Source organism: Ornithodoros turicata, chromosome 9 (assembly GCF_037126465.1).
Source record: "Ornithodoros turicata isolate Travis chromosome 9, ASM3712646v1, whole genome shotgun sequence".
NCBI lineage: Eukaryota > Metazoa > Arthropoda > Arachnida > Ixodida > Argasidae > Ornithodoros > Ornithodoros turicata.
This window is the reverse complement of record NC_088209.1, coordinates 27993852-28009802: the sequence shown is the minus strand read 5'-3', so window position 1 is coordinate 28009802 and position 15951 is coordinate 27993852. Positions and strand designations below refer to the sequence as shown.

The 15951-nt window shown below is 44.3% G+C and overlaps 1 protein-coding gene across 12 annotated transcripts in view; it reads right to left on the bottom strand.

The window, feature by feature from the left end:
- The window catches only part of LOC135368501 (rap guanine nucleotide exchange factor 2-like), a 167132-nt gene that overhangs the window by 4784 nt on the left and 146397 nt on the right, over positions 1–15951 (bottom strand). For 9 of the 12 annotated variants that reach the window (XM_064601834.1, XM_064601837.1, XM_064601835.1 and 6 more), the window contains 23 exons: positions 15721–15825; positions 15276–15466; positions 14991–15213; positions 14740–14901; positions 14467–14574; positions 14110–14313; positions 13873–13981; positions 12635–12992; positions 11076–11352; positions 10872–10936; positions 9873–10038; positions 9633–9809; positions 9194–9293; positions 8971–9098; positions 8238–8321; positions 8082–8156; positions 7251–7322; positions 6868–7132; positions 6585–6737; positions 4847–5116; positions 3770–3883; positions 3535–3639; positions 303–494 (listed from right to left, as the gene is read on the bottom strand). In XM_064601834.1, coding sequence (XP_064457904.1) covers positions 303–494; positions 3535–3639; positions 3770–3883; positions 4847–5116; positions 6585–6737; positions 6868–7132; positions 7251–7322; positions 8082–8156; positions 8238–8321; positions 8971–9098; positions 9194–9293; positions 9633–9809; positions 9873–10038; positions 10872–10936; positions 11076–11352; positions 12635–12992; positions 13873–13981; positions 14110–14313; positions 14467–14574; positions 14740–14901; positions 14991–15213; positions 15276–15466; positions 15721–15825 — 3703 coding nt within the window. The remainder of the gene's footprint in view (positions 1–302; positions 495–3534; positions 3640–3769; positions 3884–4846; positions 5117–6584; positions 6738–6867; positions 7133–7250; positions 7323–8081; positions 8157–8237; positions 8322–8970; positions 9099–9193; positions 9294–9632; positions 9810–9872; positions 10039–10871; positions 10937–11075; positions 11353–12634; positions 12993–13872; positions 13982–14109; positions 14314–14466; positions 14575–14739; positions 14902–14990; positions 15214–15275; positions 15467–15720; positions 15826–15951) is intronic. The other 3 variants (XM_064601839.1, XM_064601838.1, XM_064601841.1) reach the window with 3 other exon arrangements.

Below are 15951 nucleotides of genomic sequence, written 5' to 3'. Positions count from 1 at the left end.
TTCACCAAGGAACAAAAGGAAAGAACAGCAGGCATGCACCTAAGCCCAAGCAAGCATAGAGCAGGATTTTGAAACGAGCAAGCACCAACGATTTCCCTTCCTACGGTTAAGCACGGAGCTGCCTGAAAGAGCACCACCTGAGCACAGCCGTTACTCAATAATGCGCAGACGAAACGCCACTGCTATCTTGACATCAACTTGCTCAGCATCAGCAGAAGAAATTCCCACAGGCTGACCCCAGCATGCAAAAGCAGGCACCCCACACAGCTGTAACATCCGCATCGCATTCCTATGCAACCTACCATCCTCCTCGGGATCAGTGGTGGCATCGCTGTTGTAACATCCCGTGACCCCCTCATGACTATGAGCCCTGCCATAGTGGTACATGTGCCGGCTTCTTGCCATTTGGGCCGCCACATTGTAGTCGGGGGGCCTTCGGGGTCGTGGGGGATCACGCGGCGGAGGCATCAGAATGCTCGTGGGCGATAAGGGCCCTGGGAGGTGGGCAGAAAGCAACCGCATATGGAAGCCGTTTGGGAAAAGCAAGTGGGGAAAGGCAACACCATGGCACGCAAGACACTGCGAGCATTGCATAGCTATTATATTTCTCGAGTCTCAGTGTTGCTCTTAAAAACATACGAGACCCCTCTTAGATTCGTTTTCGTAAGATGTTTCTTCACTGTCCATTGAAGGGCACCAAATCTGATTGATTTCTGCAGTGGTGAGGATAAAATTAGGGGGGGAGTAACAAATGCAGAGACAATACATCCTAATTCTACTGAGCTTGGGCAAGTTAAATGTTCCTTGTCAGGTTTGGTACCACTTCTTGGCTAACAAATTCACTACAGGGAGACTACCAGAATTTGGTATGCAGATACCTTTATTGAAAAGGCAAAAACATGAAGGCTAGTGTATGTACGACTCTTAGAAAAAAAAAGTTGTCACTTAAATTTAAGAGACCTGTGCCAATATTTGAAATGGCAATGTTGTACAGGGCAACAAGGACTTACGTGAACCTTTAACTACAATTCAGCACTGCTTGAATTCAGTGTGTCTAGCAGCATTGAGGATAATTTTTGAAGTACTGTAATACTGCTCCGTACAAAAAGAAAAGTGAGATACTGGTGGAATTCTATAAATATTTCATATCAGAAACTGATTTAAAATCTTTGCTGAACAGCACACCATTCAAGCGAAGATCAGAAACCCCAAATATGCTCACATGTTTAGGTAAGACACCTCCTGATACGTTGCTATCCTCATGCCACACTTTGCAGTATAAAAGCATAGTTTTATCTCCTGCAAATATTAATCCCTATCACCTAGTTACTTTATATTATTCGTGTTAGATAAAAAAACAGCTTTGTGGCCGCTAAAGATTTGTGGGAGTTAATTACCATTGGTTAGGTTTATGCCCTCAGTCCACAGTAGAATGCTGGCATGCCAGTATTTCCAAGTGCCATAGTTAGTTAGTTGGTTATTATTACACGAAATTATATTTACTATATAGCGACACCAGTTTCCACTGCACCACTCACCCTGAATGTGTTGTTCCCGCACATAATCAATCATTAACACAATGGCATACACTGTTTTTATACCAGAGTTTCCGTACCCCATTTCAAACTTCACGAAATAGTTCACGTAACGCACCTATCAGCGTTGCCTATCAGCGTGCATTTTCTTTCCCACTATACAACGTTTAGTACTTCTTCGAGACGTAAACGCCACAGGCCACATAATCCTCACAAGTCCTCACTAGCCTTCCAAAGATAGGCTGCATTAACTTGGTGTTACTTATTTTTGTCACGCTGTGTCTGCCATCACCATTAGTACCACCATGCAAGAACATTGCAATGTTAGTAACACAAATGCAGACCAACCACTGTTACAAGTAGAACAAAGGCCCTTAAGGTTTACAAGTACATCTTCTCCAAAGATTTGTCAGAATGAATTTGTGCACTGCTGTATACGCTGCCCCCCATTAAGCAGCAGCTATGTCCCTAAATACTTGCAAGAAAAACTGGATTGAAGTAGTAGTCAGTTGCTGACTGTACCCCAGAGGTCACATCTAGGCAATAGGTTTCCCTAGTTCAATTTGAATATCCCGAGCAGTAACATTTTGTTGCCTGCTTGAACCGAACACAGACTTCCAATGTACTAGATGGAAGTGCACTATCTCCTGTCAATCCCACTCCGTTCACAATATTTTTTCACTAAAGGAAGCTTTGCCTTTTATATTAGAGGGGGTGCTTGGTTGCTTTTTTCTATGAGGCAGCGTCTCTGAAAATTAGGCAGAATGACCGCAGCACCTTCTGTTGCAACAGCTGTCTATGAATCTGCCCAAACTACGGGACTGCAATAGTGGCAGAATACCACGGCACTGTCACTAACCAGCTGCTCGTTATCTCCTATCACGAGCCACGGGATTTGACCTTGTGGGCTTCACAGACAAGTCCACTTATTACGATCTTTGTTAAAATAATGAGTCTGATATTAGATCAAATTTCTGCTTTCCCATCCGCTTGAGCACCGAAATGCGTGTGAACAAGACTTTGATAGAAGCACTTGCTCACGTTCAGCAATGGTAAATTGACACTTTCAAGTTTTGATGTGTCATGTCTCCATCCGTGCATCACACATGGCTAGCCCTGTTTGTCGCAGAGCGCACACGTTGAAAGGCGTTCGCAAGAACTTGTGAGGGTCGATCCCTCTCCACTACACCCTTTCACACTTAAGTATTTCTGTGATCTGTGTCATCGACAGCATTTTCCGAGTTCCTGGAGCTGCGTGCAACAGCAAGCATTTTGAAGAGAAAAGGCACATGCCTCTAAATTAAGTTGTGCGCGCTTGACAGTCTTTCAGACAGTGTTCCTGTGCAAGACCTTATTACAAAGTACAGTCTCTATGTGGCTTGACGACGAATCTGATTACGAAACAGCATGCAACTGACACGACCATCAATTTTACTAGGCTTAGAGACTCGCATGCTCTTGGCATGAGTTATGTTGGCGTTGAACAAGTTTTAGAATGCAAAGCTGCTCGAACTAAAGATAGATGGGATACCTTAATCACCCATCAAACGTGCATTTCCAGTGTCGTTCTGCTTGTATCATTGTAAATCTACTGATGCGAGTTAAACGTCCAACAGCATATGTAAAGCAACGCTCGTATATAAAAATACTCCGACATAATGATGGGACTTCTCGTTCCCATCAGTAGCATTACAAACGGGGCCAATAGTATTTACTTTCGTTCGTCCTGTTGCTATCAAGCCCACTAGGAACAAACCACACCGCACAGGCTAGCAAATAACCACACACAAAATCCACTTACTAACACACACTGGCACAAGTAACCAATAAGAAGCGCCTACCACGCCTAGGTACAGATTCTGACTTCAACGGCTGATCTCAGAACGAGCAGTTAAGGAGAGGTTGTACGAAATGATGCATGAGCATTGATTTTGCAACGTAGCATAGCAAAGCAAGCAGCTTTTTGTAACGGAACATATGGCGGAAATTTGGCACCTACCATGCAGCTGTCCGGGTGAAATTGGGGGCAAAACAGGGACAGCATGGGGGAAAGGCGGCATGCTCTTGCGAGCCCTCATAAGTGGAGGAGAAGGAGGGAGTGTGCCTGACCAAAAAAAAGATATAATTTTACAAAAACTGTTCGGGCAACCAAGGGATGCTCAGAGAGAGTCTGCAGCGGGCTTTGAGAAAGCTGCAAAAGATATCAAGTTCTGGCAGCCCAATTAACGGCTTACCCGATGGCCTCCTTTGCTGAGGGCTGTCATAGCCTATAGATCCTCTGCAAGAGTCGCTGTCGTGAGGGGAGTGGTAGCTCCCCACACCACTGTCAGCTGATGTCACCGAACAGGCTGAACAAAAAAGATAGTCCAGCATTAAAAGAACATTCTACAGGTCACTGCAATGGACTTTGCAGTGGTACTATAAAGATGACAGCAGTTACCAAATGCAGACACAGTGCCTATTAAATGGATTGTTAGCTATGCCGGCAAGTTTTGTGCCAAACACATGGCATTCTAACGAGGCTTTGATGCTGAAAAGCTTATCGAGCTTATTTCAAGTCATTAAATTGAGTTCATACCATACAGAAACAGCTATGAAATTTGAAAATGTATAAAACTGGTGCAATGAGACATGCTGAGAATGACAATCGCTTAAAGAAGGGAGGAAGGCAGCTTCTCCAACACGTATGCGTTAATGTACATTTCTTGTCAAGGTACCACATTTACTCGCATAATTCACGCACCCAAACCTTGAATGTCTAAATGTTGTTACTTTATTTTCCCCGTATATTTTGCACACCATGAGTCTAGCAGCACTAATGGGTCATACAGTCAAACTCCTTTTTAACGAAAATACCACTACAGCAAATTTTTTTGCAGTCCCGCTGGAACCCTATAGGTCCAATAATGGACATCCTTTTTAGCGAAAATACCTTTACTGCTAATTTCTTTCGTTGTCCCCCCCCCCCCCCCCTCGAGTTTCATTGTAAAGGGATTTGACTGTATCACACAACATGGACTGTCGGACTGCCCAATAATTCGAACCGATTCTGTGGCTCCTAGAAGACCAAAAAGTCGGTCAGCGGCTCTAATGATTAATTGCTTGTTGATTTCAGGACACGGACTCAAACACGAAAACATAAAATAAAAATGGTAGTTGAGTTTATGTCGAGTGCTGAATTCCAATTTTCCCCTCATATAATTAGCACATACTCTCTACGACGCTACATTTTTTACATGACTCCCCATGGTAAATATGCAGGTCAAGGTGGAATGTGTCTGACCTTTCACAATACATGTGCGTGCGCCTACCTGAAGTATGGGACTTCCTCAGCGGCAGGTTATTAAGGCTTGTAACACTAGAGCTTTCAGCTGATAGGTCAACAGGCTGAACGTTGGCGTAGCCAGTATCCGAACGCGAGCGCCCGTGACCGTGTATGTGTCCTGGCTGAACCGCAGAACTCCTCCTAGCTGGTCCAGGAGAAGGTGATGCTGGCTGTGGCCTGGAGGGCTGATGAGGACGCATCTTGCTCTGGTCAGACAAGGCAAGAAGCTTGCGCATGGCTTGAGGTGAGTCTGTGCCTGGGAAGGATGCCATACCCACTGTTTAGTCATCCATATTAGAACCACTTCAAGGTCAAATCAAGGACAAGACCCATCATTCCAGGTCAAACGCCGAAAGTCGGTGGCTCAACCATCACCGATTGCGATGAGATTCTCTTGTGATGTTCCACCTCACATGCATGGGATATTTACCAATATTTACCTGCCGATTCAAATCAGAAAAAAAAACAGTGTTTAACCCGGTGTTCCCACGAAAACTGCTGGACTAGGAGGATCCGAAGTCATCACAACTAACACAAGACTATGGAAACTGTGCCGTAAATGCATAAATATGCTCATGAACTATCAAAACAGAGACCCTTCTGCCTCTTAGATGAATGGACTAAATATTGATACTATCTGTCTACCGGTGTGTCATGTGTATTATGCTGAGTAAACCGAAGATTTATGCCTGGTCCAATCTGATTCAACCAGAATGTGGTTGAATCAGGTTCAGATCAACCCGATTGCACCCGAATTATTGAAGCAAAACTTACAACCCAATATTTACTCCCAGATTTTGCTGGAAAATATAACCGAAAAAAGTCAAGCTCTAAATATTTGGCATGTGTTCTATGCACGTGAGGGAGAACATCACAAACAAATCTGATCGCAATCTGTGATGGTCGACTCATCCACTATGATGCTCGAGAGTGACTTTGGACATTCAGTCGATCCCATAGCCAGACAAAGAATCAGTGCACAGAAGAGGAGGCCTTAGAAGAAAGCAGTGGATGCTCTTAATGTATGGAGATCAACTCTTGTCAAAGAAAGCAAAAAGGAAGCATTGCATTTGCTTCCTTCTTGCCTGATGTTAATCGTTAAGCACTTCACGTAAAAATTTGCACCTAGGGCATCCCTATCCATGGTCATCATAGGAAGAATCTCATTCAAGACGTCTTCATACGTGCTGAAGTTTGCGATCGACAAGGCGTTAATAATGCTGTGAGTTCAGAAAGTAATGCCAGACAACACTTTAAGGTTATTGAAGCTGTTCCCTTTTCTTCATATACATTCCATGGCTCACGAAAGCAATTACAGGATTTCAAGTAGCACAAGTAACATTCATATTGATTAAAGCACACTACTAAGTACTTACAGGCATTGCCCCCATAGTTTATTTATTTTTATTTAAGTAAGTTTATTTATTAAGTATTTATTTATATATAAGTATACATATAAGTATTTATTTAAGAAAGTTACTCAACATCTATTTCAGAGGGTGATACATAACAAAGGTATTCGAACATGCTCGAATCGAAACATCAGTCGAAAGCCTAACTGAGCAATGCACCATCCGAACAAATATCCTCGTTGACGTCTTGCGCTTGTCTAACAAGATGCAGGTACTACAGACCGAATTCAATTATGCAATATAATAATTGGAATGCAGAGTTTTGACAACGATTTTTAGAGAAATGAAAGATCATCCGTGAACAAAACTCACCAAACTTGGGCCCCCCACCAGAGTTGATGGACTTCTTCCCTTCTGAGGTGCTGCTATTACTGCTAGCGGTGGACAACGTTGGAGACGGATGACGTTTCCTGGGTGATGGATGACGTCTTCTGGGGATCTGTTGGCTTACTGCTACAGGAAGCACTGAAATACAAACATTTGTTTGTAGATTAGATCGAAGATAATAAGAAACGGGCTTGACTGTATGTCACATCATTTTATGCAATTGGGCTCTGTTCACTCTAGGTGGTGTTGCAGCATGATTGCCACTTACCAGGTGGTACTGGATGAGGCTCACAGTCGACAGACATCGCAAGCAGGCGACTTTCGTCCGTCACAACTCTCAATCGGCTCAGGTACGCTTTGACACGACGCACCATTTGTGCTTCCTCAAACATTTTCTTGGGGCTTGGCTGTGCAGTGCTACGCTTCCTCCCTCTCACAACTGCAAGAGCGCTCCCTGTTGCTGCAAAGCTATTCAGAGATGCCAATGCAGGATTTAAAGGGCTTCCCCCTGCTTCCAACATGCTGTACAAGTCCTGAAAGGTCACGGAAAGTGGTGTTACCTCACAGCCCTGCCGACACAGGGAATTGGGGGTACATCTCCCACTAGGTTTCCGTTCTGTCACATCAATCGCTTAACTTAAGGATACTTACATAAGGCGCGGAGCACATATTCATGAGTTGCCGAACCTCTTTGGCAATCATCCTGAGCTTCTCAAAGTTGACCTGGAAACAAAGACATGGAACAAAATGACTAAAGTGTTGCTGGCATAGAAATCTGAAGGAGTATGCTAGAATGAAACATCCGAAACTGGGACGTGCGGGCGATGGGAGCGCTATTTTGAATCAGTCAGCGTCGCCCCAGCAGCGCTCTGCTCCGCTGCTAAGCTTAGCCGATAGCATAACGTATATACACAGCAATATTTACTAATTAGAAAACAAGGCCTGTGCTCAAAGATGAAACACGTAAATGGTGCACACACCAAGCGTTCATGTACACTACCCCACACCGCCACCGCCGCTGCCTCGACCAGCCAGCGGACAGTGACAAAATCCGTAGCCAACGGAAGCGGCGGAGCAAGCGTTAACAACAGTTTCGGGACAGCGCCTGTTTTCACGGGCTAAAAGTATGCGATGTTCCCTCGGCTGATTCAATATGGCTGCGTCCAGGCGCATACATTGAGAGAGAGAAGAGCCCCGTTCAAATTCTTTGCTCTCCTCCTCCCCGCCTTTCCTTCTAGCCTCTCTCCTTAAGATTTCTATGGTTGCTGGAATGGGATAAACAGCATTACAACGAACGTTTCAGCCTGGAGTATATCTGCCAATAGCACTCAACTTTCAATTATAGTTTCTGCAGATGATTACTGGTTAATTTCACTGCTGTCCAAATCTTTTGTGACTTTTCACCTCAGCTCTACGCAGACAGCACGCTTGCATAACCCCTCACTTGACTCATCTGCTTTCCCTACAATACGAGGTACCTACCAGATTGTCTACAATGGTATCATTCCCGTAATGAATGAATGTGAGATCCTTCCGAACAATAGGGTAGAAAGGTATCTGAAAGATGAATATGTATGAGTAAACAATATTGTAACGTGCATTAGGATATGAAAAATCACCAAACAGCATGGCACTCACAACTGGTGGCCGCATCTGTTCACTATTGATGAGATTCCTATATTTACACATGTTTCGAGAAGGGTCCATCAGCTCTTGTAGGTCCTGTAGGAAATACAGATTCCTCAAATGTTGTGATATGCTCCAAGCACTAAATAAAATTCAACGTCATACCGCAATGCTAGCCTAACTTCTCATAAGGTTGCATTAATATCGTACACCTGATAACCCAGATATTCAGTTCCAACTGAATGGTATTATTCAAGATTTTCAAATGGAGCTGCTCAGACAGAGTATAATAAAAAAAAAGTTTTCCTTGTTGTAAACTTTCTTTTCACACTTCCCACAGTAACCCACTTATTGACACCACCACTTGATGATGCCATAAGTTATTGAACTCTGGATGTTTTCACAACAATAAACCACTGGAAGGAGACCGTTAGGAATGATAGCAAACACCATGCTACTATTTGGTCCATAACGAAAACCAGAGACTAGAAAAAAATAAATAAAAAGGGACGCTTACCCCTAGTCTCGGGATTTTGTTGTGGATATCTGCCACCGCCTAGCTTGCTTTCAATCTTTTTTTATCCTTACTATTTGGTATTTTGATTTTGGCAAGACACTACTGTATACTGCATAAATCTGCAAATTCCTAAGTCTGGCATTGGGTACCATGCTTCACATAGAGATTCAATCATGCTCATGTGCTTCGGTTGGTCATAAAACATACGTGCATGCACAGTGTACTTACTTCAAACATTTTTTGGTACTTCGAAGGCAGCTTATCCCAAGTGGATCGTAATCTGGCAACAGCGCCATGCCCCAATCCACTCAGAATAGCAAACATGGAGTTGAAATTTTTGCATTCTTTGCATTGCCCTGCGGAGAGCAAAGACAGAAGGACATGATTAATGCGTAAAATAAAATAAAAATACTGCAATGGTGAATATAGCAGGCTGTGACATTTCACTCACTTGCTACTTTCACAAACTGCTTAACAGTCTTCATCCTTCGGATTGGGTTGGATTCCCCACAGATCTCAGAGACAACCCAGAACATTTCTCTATTTACAAGCTGCAAGGACAAAAATTAAAAAAACTCATTTCCTGATACCAACCATGTGCCTTACTGGCAACAAGGACAAGTGAACATGGAACCATTTATGGACAGACATAGCTATTATGACAAAAAACCCAAATATGCACTAGCAACTGGGACTGAAAATGTACTCTCCCACAGAAAGGGAAAACATTTTTTGTCAACTTCCTCACAGCACTGCCTAACTAGATTATTAAAATTCTAAAAAATATTTTACCAACAAACATGTACCTTTCACATAACCTTACATAATGTAAGCTAAATGTAAAGAATATGTAAATACAATTACATAGGATAAATGTTTCTAAACCTTACCTCTTCGAACATTGTGAGCATTGGTGAGCCGTATGCAGATTTCACCTCAAACAAGTCATCAATGTACTCTGTGGGTTCTATTTGGCGAAATATGCTGAAGTCTTCCAGTGTCAACTGCGTTGCCACCTCAACGCTGTTCAGATGTAGAAAATTGACCTGGCTCTCTCGCAGAAGCTCCTACAAAGCACGGAACAACAATTTTGCAATCAACCACGCAGTGCACTTGCGAATTATGCTTACAGAAGCCATGTCGTCAGGTACTAGTGGGTCGGTTGAAGAGTTATTTTTGAGGTAATAGCGGCTGTTAAGGCCGATCTTCTCAGCCAGATTCTGCATCTGCTCAGGAAGCCGACGTTGCTTGATGAGTCCACCTTCTCCAACTGAGACTTCACAGAGAGAGTACAGGCTAAAAACGAAAAACAAGATTAAGTATTCCGCAATTCCACGGACGCATACAGTCGCCGACCGATTTTTCTTCTGACTTTTGAAGGAGACACAAAAACAGTACGAATTATCGTGCAGTCCGAATTTTTAGACAAAGGCTTTAAATCCGCAATGTTTCAAAAACACTTTATTTGAGCACTCACGCTTGCTCGAAATAACTGTCGACACGAGTTTGCTTCGCCACGCGAACACAGGATAACGCATCGCAACGAATTCCTGCTTTTTGTGATACTCTTCCGCGAGCGTAGTAACAGTCATAAGGATTGCCGTGGCTGACAGGGGCACAACTGCAACCTCTTTGTCGCTTCCACTGCCGTCTGAACCTTCCAGCAGCAGATTGGCACGCGCTACTAAGCTCTGCCTTCATGCATGTCGTGCTTCTATGCATGCGCCGGGCCGGCGCGCTTGCTTCCCTTGGTGGCGTGGTCCCAAATATTGAGCCCCGAAATGCACTGCATGCGTCTGTTTTGACTCTTGGAAGACGAAGTCAGAAAAAATAGGCATGCTCGGAGCGAAATGAGCATGAAAAACTGGACAGTCCATCCGAAATATGGTCCGAAATACTCCTTTATAGCGAACACCCTTTAACGAAAATACCACTACAGCAAATTTTTGTGCGGTCCCGCGAGTTTCGTTGTAAAGGAGTTTGATTGTATTGGAAGTGGAAATACATTGGCTCTAGAGGGCATTCGATGGTGCCAAGAGTTTTTTTTTTTTTTTTCGAAAAATTGGAAAGTCCGAATTTTTGGAGTCGGCAACTGTATGAAAATACTTGATGTTCTGGATAAGACAAACCTGCTAGAGTCCGTTATGCCAAATTCCCTCAACGAAAGCATCACCACTTCACGGGCAGTTGTTTCCTGGAAGCCAAAAAAAAAGCTCAGGCTCACAACCCGAACACGGTATGGACACGACGACACAGTGAGTATACAAGCCCATGTATACAGGCATGTAATGGACATGCAATGCCCACTTGTAGTACCCTCGTGGTTAACTCACCCTGTGGACGAGAAGGTACTTGCACGTCTGGTCCGCCTTGTAAACTTTGAGCACGTGCTCGGGAAAATCCCGGCATCCCACGCCATCAGCATCGTAGTGCGTCACAGCCAGGGACGTCAGGTCGGGGTTGCTGTGGCTGTGATAGAGCTGTCCTCCGCCGTGGTTGTGTGCTGGCGAAGATCCGCTGCGCGACGTGCGCGCATGTCCGCCAGACCCGGCACTTGACCCGCTGTGTGTCGAGTATAGGCTGTCGTCGGAGCTGTTCAGGTGAGATTCACTGCGGCAAGACACAAAGCAATATTCACGTTTTTAATACATTTCACTTTTGATTAATTTTTTTTTTTTTTTTCAGTATTATTGTCCTCGCTACGCAAGAATCACAGCATGGTCCGTCTGTCCGCACGGCGCAGTGAGTGGAGAGGGAGGGAGAGGGAAGGAGAGGGCGCACGGAGAGTGTGACGCAGCAACGGCGTCGGCACTTTGCAGTGCAGCTGTGGTGGTCGACAGACGTGTCGGGTCTGCGTGGGCGTGTCATGGGTTATGAAAGCTGTGCGGAGGAGCTGTGGCAAGAAGGCTGTGAGACTTCGCCGCCACACTGAACCGGAGTAAGCCCAAAAAGCTCGTTTGGCTGTGAGTGCTGTCTTGCGTTTGTTTTGTGAAGGGTCGTTGAAGGGTTGTGTGGCACTGCGTTCTTTGTGATGAGAGAACTGATGGGGAGTTCCTAAATGCTTTTTCAAGTTTTAATGCCAACACATTTCCATCGGACCCACCGATGGATCGACCATGATTTTCTCAATCGAGGTCGACTTAATAATATAGCATGTCTTAGTTGTATCAGCACTGAATAGGAAACAAAATATGGAATGCAAAGACTATTTTCTAGAGTACAGCCTCCCCCCTCCCCACCCATTAAATCACACCCCAATGAAACAACCCCATTCATTTTTGCCATAAAATTGTTTCTTACTATTTCCTAGGCGAGTATGGATTTGCAAAATTTTGCGTAACATTTTTGGGGGTACAGACTGAATGCACTAAAATTTATCGCCTGAATTTGTGCATGCCAATCAAGTCAAACTCTTCCCAAAGCTGCTTCTCAAATATTTTAGGGTGCACCAGTTATACTAGTGCTATGGTGCCAGAGCTTCATGTGTACAGATGGATTGCTCATGTTGCAAGGAACTTGATTTTAAGGTGGCAGGTTACTTCTAAACAAATTCCTGCCCAAACATAAACACACAGTATTTGCGCTTGAATTCAGAAAGCAACCAATACTAAAGAAAGGACCTAAACTAAATGGCACTCGGAACAACACGGCTCGCAATCCCGCAAAATAGAAAGACATATATCCTAACTACCCAACCGGTATCACTAAGACTTCCAGTTCATACCAGGTGAGCTCAAACTAATACTACCTGAGCCCCAGGTGGAATCACTTGGACTTCCAGTCCGTACCGAGTTAACTTGAACTGGTACTACTTTAATTCCCAGCTTTCTCTGTTCTTTTTTTCCCTGAGTATCGCATATCTTACAAACTGCACAGCAAATAGTAAACGCACCTGTTGAGTGTTTTGGGAATAATGTTCATCTTTGCCAGTGCCTTCTTCAACTTTGCTCGGTGGCCCAACGTCATGAAGCCCTTCTTGTCATCCTTGCGGAGGTCGCCGTTGGCCGTGCCTCCTGTTCCTCCGTGAGAGCAGGTATGAGGTGAAGTGACAGCCGAAGGGGAGCCCGGAGGCCCCCATCCCACGCCCAAAGGCATCCCCCCGATGCCCAGTGGCAAGCCAACCACCTCACCCCATTCTAAGTGCGACGACAGCCTCAATCTTGTGTCCGGTTGGTACCGTGACATGTCAGAGCTTTTCCGACCACGGGGACGCATCGCCTTTTCCGGGTTGTTGAGCATCTCCTTGAACTCTGTCAAAAGAATAGTGAAAAACTGAAGGAACAGCAATGTTCCAACACCTCTTTCGAGGTTCTGTAGCAAATCACCACATTCCTGAATCATTACCATTTCGTGGCAGATAGACATCAAGTAGCTATATAATGAAATATAAACATGACGATGAAACTCCCTAATCGTCATCATCATAAAATAAAATTGCTGCTGTTGTTGTTTAGACATGACATGGGACATAATGTTGCTGTTCTGACAACTGCACAAACAAATATGCCTGTTATAAACCAATGCACATTATCATTATTTCCTGACTAAAAGTGTGGTCAACAGTATGACTAGAGCCTGAAGTTTTGGGGAAATATTTCTTTCTAAATTCGGGGGGTAAAAATCGGTAAATAAACATGTGCTCTAAGTTCATGCGAATTCGCATGGAAAAACTTCCAGTAGGCTAAATTCGTCGAGAAATACTAACTAACTGTATTGGTTTTGTACAAATGGTGATGTAACTGCATTTGCTACCAAACAAGTTAGTGTGCATTCCTGCAGATGTCTCAGTGAGGGCAATTTGCCAGGTAGAAATCTGGTTTCACCCTAAAGAGGCAACCTTCAATTCGGGGTGCAAATTCGGGGAAGAACCTGTTTAAACCCTAAAACTTCAGGCTCTAAGTATAACACAATGTATCATGTTGTTTTTAACAACACAATACAAAATTTTGTGATTCTATAACACAAAATTATCAGTTTCTTGCAGCGTCAGAAAGGTACACCTTACTCACGGCGAGCCATTGCTCTACAGAAAGGCAACAAATGGAAACCACACCACAAAAATGATGGAAAGAGGATCCAAATAGCACAATTCAAGCACCCCATTGCTGGAATGACAGAAAACGTCCTTACCCAGAAGGTTGGAACGAACAGTAATGGAAAGATGAGTGGCCTTCCTAAGTATCTCCAATGCCTGCGAATGTGACATTGTGGCAAAGCTTTGCCCATTCACTTCAAGTATCTGTAAAGGTCAATGCACAAGAATCATCGAACTGGTCGTTTCTGTGCAACACAAGCATCATGCAATGAGTAGTGCAACCGCCTTGCGGTAAAATAGCAACCTCACCAGCTAAACTTGAGACAACTTACTTCGTCGCCGCGCTTTAGCCATCCATCTTCAGACTTCGAGGTCTTGTCTACTTTAGCAACAAAGATGGCGTTGCCCGACTCATAGCCACCGAGAATTTGAAAAGGCAGGACATCATCTCTGGATGACCGTGCCAAGGTCACCACTCTTGTGCGAGCTTTCGTGGCACATGCTAGGTTCAGAAGGCGCAGCTGGGCGTGCATTTTCTAGACAGGTCAATTTACAAACATCTTACGTTACATGGCTCGATTATCGGCTACGGTTATTCGGTTTGATTTCACCAAAAGTACCTCAGTGAGGAGGGAGCACAGAGAAAGTAGGAAAATGTCCATAAGCAGTATCATGAGAAGCCAATATACCTGAGCTTCAAGGCACTGTTCAAACAACTCCAGAAACTCCATCATGTCTGGGTCCGTTTCGAAGTCTGTGAAGTGATTATTCACCCAAAGCAGCACAACACGAGTGACCTGAAACATTTGACTGACATCATTATCTCTATTCAGGAAAATAAGCTTATATTATATAAGCTTATTTTCAGTTATATAAGATCTTATATAAGTTATATAACATCGCAGAGATAGTAAAGCTATAGCATGAAAGAACTGATGTGATGAAAAGCTTCTGCAATATACCTTATCTCTGAGAGATGGATCCTTGAACCAAGAAAGCAACTTGCTGGTAACCACCGTCGAGCTCGGAATGAACGTTCGGTAGGTGAGAAGGAAATCTTCGATGTAGCCAGGATCTAACCCGTTCTCCTCCAGAAGTTGAGACAACAACCGTTCTGGAGTGCCCTGTTTGAATAAGGGCACCAGAATTAGTGCATGTACCGGCAACTCTCATTACCGCAGAAAATATGCGTCTGCTTGGGTCGTGCACTTACACGAATGACAACGTGGCCCTCGCGACTACCTCCATCGAGGGAGCGATGTTCCGTAACTAGTACCACCTGCCCATTTTCTTCAACTTTCCACGTGTTTTCTTCGCTGCGGTGCAGTATCCTATAGTAGTCGCCCTGAGCTATGCACACAAACTGACAGTCATCCACTTTGGTACGCATTGTGCCTTGATGATGCATCTTTTCCATGGTAGGCGTGATACCAAAGCTAGAAAAAAACAAACTGGGTAAGCACAACGTTCTAGAGAAAAGTGAAAGAGTGTCTGTTACCTGTCTCCCATTGCCAGCTCCTTTATATTTCCATCGGGAAGGTCTACCTCTACCTGTCCGTTGACAATGACAGACCAGGAGTCCAGCTCCTCTCCATCATTCATCACCACAGTGCCTGCCTTCTCCACAACAGCAAACACCATCACCGCACATAGCTCACGTCGTACTGACAACGTCATGTTGGCAAAGGCCTATAAACGAGCACCACAACATTACAGATTTCAGTGTGTTACAGGAAGCTGAGCAACAAGCACGGACACACAGGAACTTCCTGTTCCTCATGTAAGACATCCACCTTGCTACACATGCAAACATCCCTGATACGCAGCCTCTCATTAGAGCCCTCAGCTGATAGTGCCAGGTTGTGACTCGTTAAACACACGGAATCTCCGAAGGTCATCTGCTGCTCACCAAAGGGCCCCATTAATCATTGTGGTCAACTTACAGGCAAAGGCTGCATAAACTCCAGGAGAGTTTCTATGTCGTCTTCCGTGCGGTCATTAGGATCTTTTTCTAGGCACTCCCGATATGTGTCCCTCACTGTCAGGCTCTGAAATAAACAGCGAGCACATTTGTGCAAATGTCACACCAAATGTTAAGCAGCTGGCACTATGGGTAGTGTTCACTGCATGAACATTGACTGAAAACTCCTTTAGACTTAAGAAGGAAAAGAAAT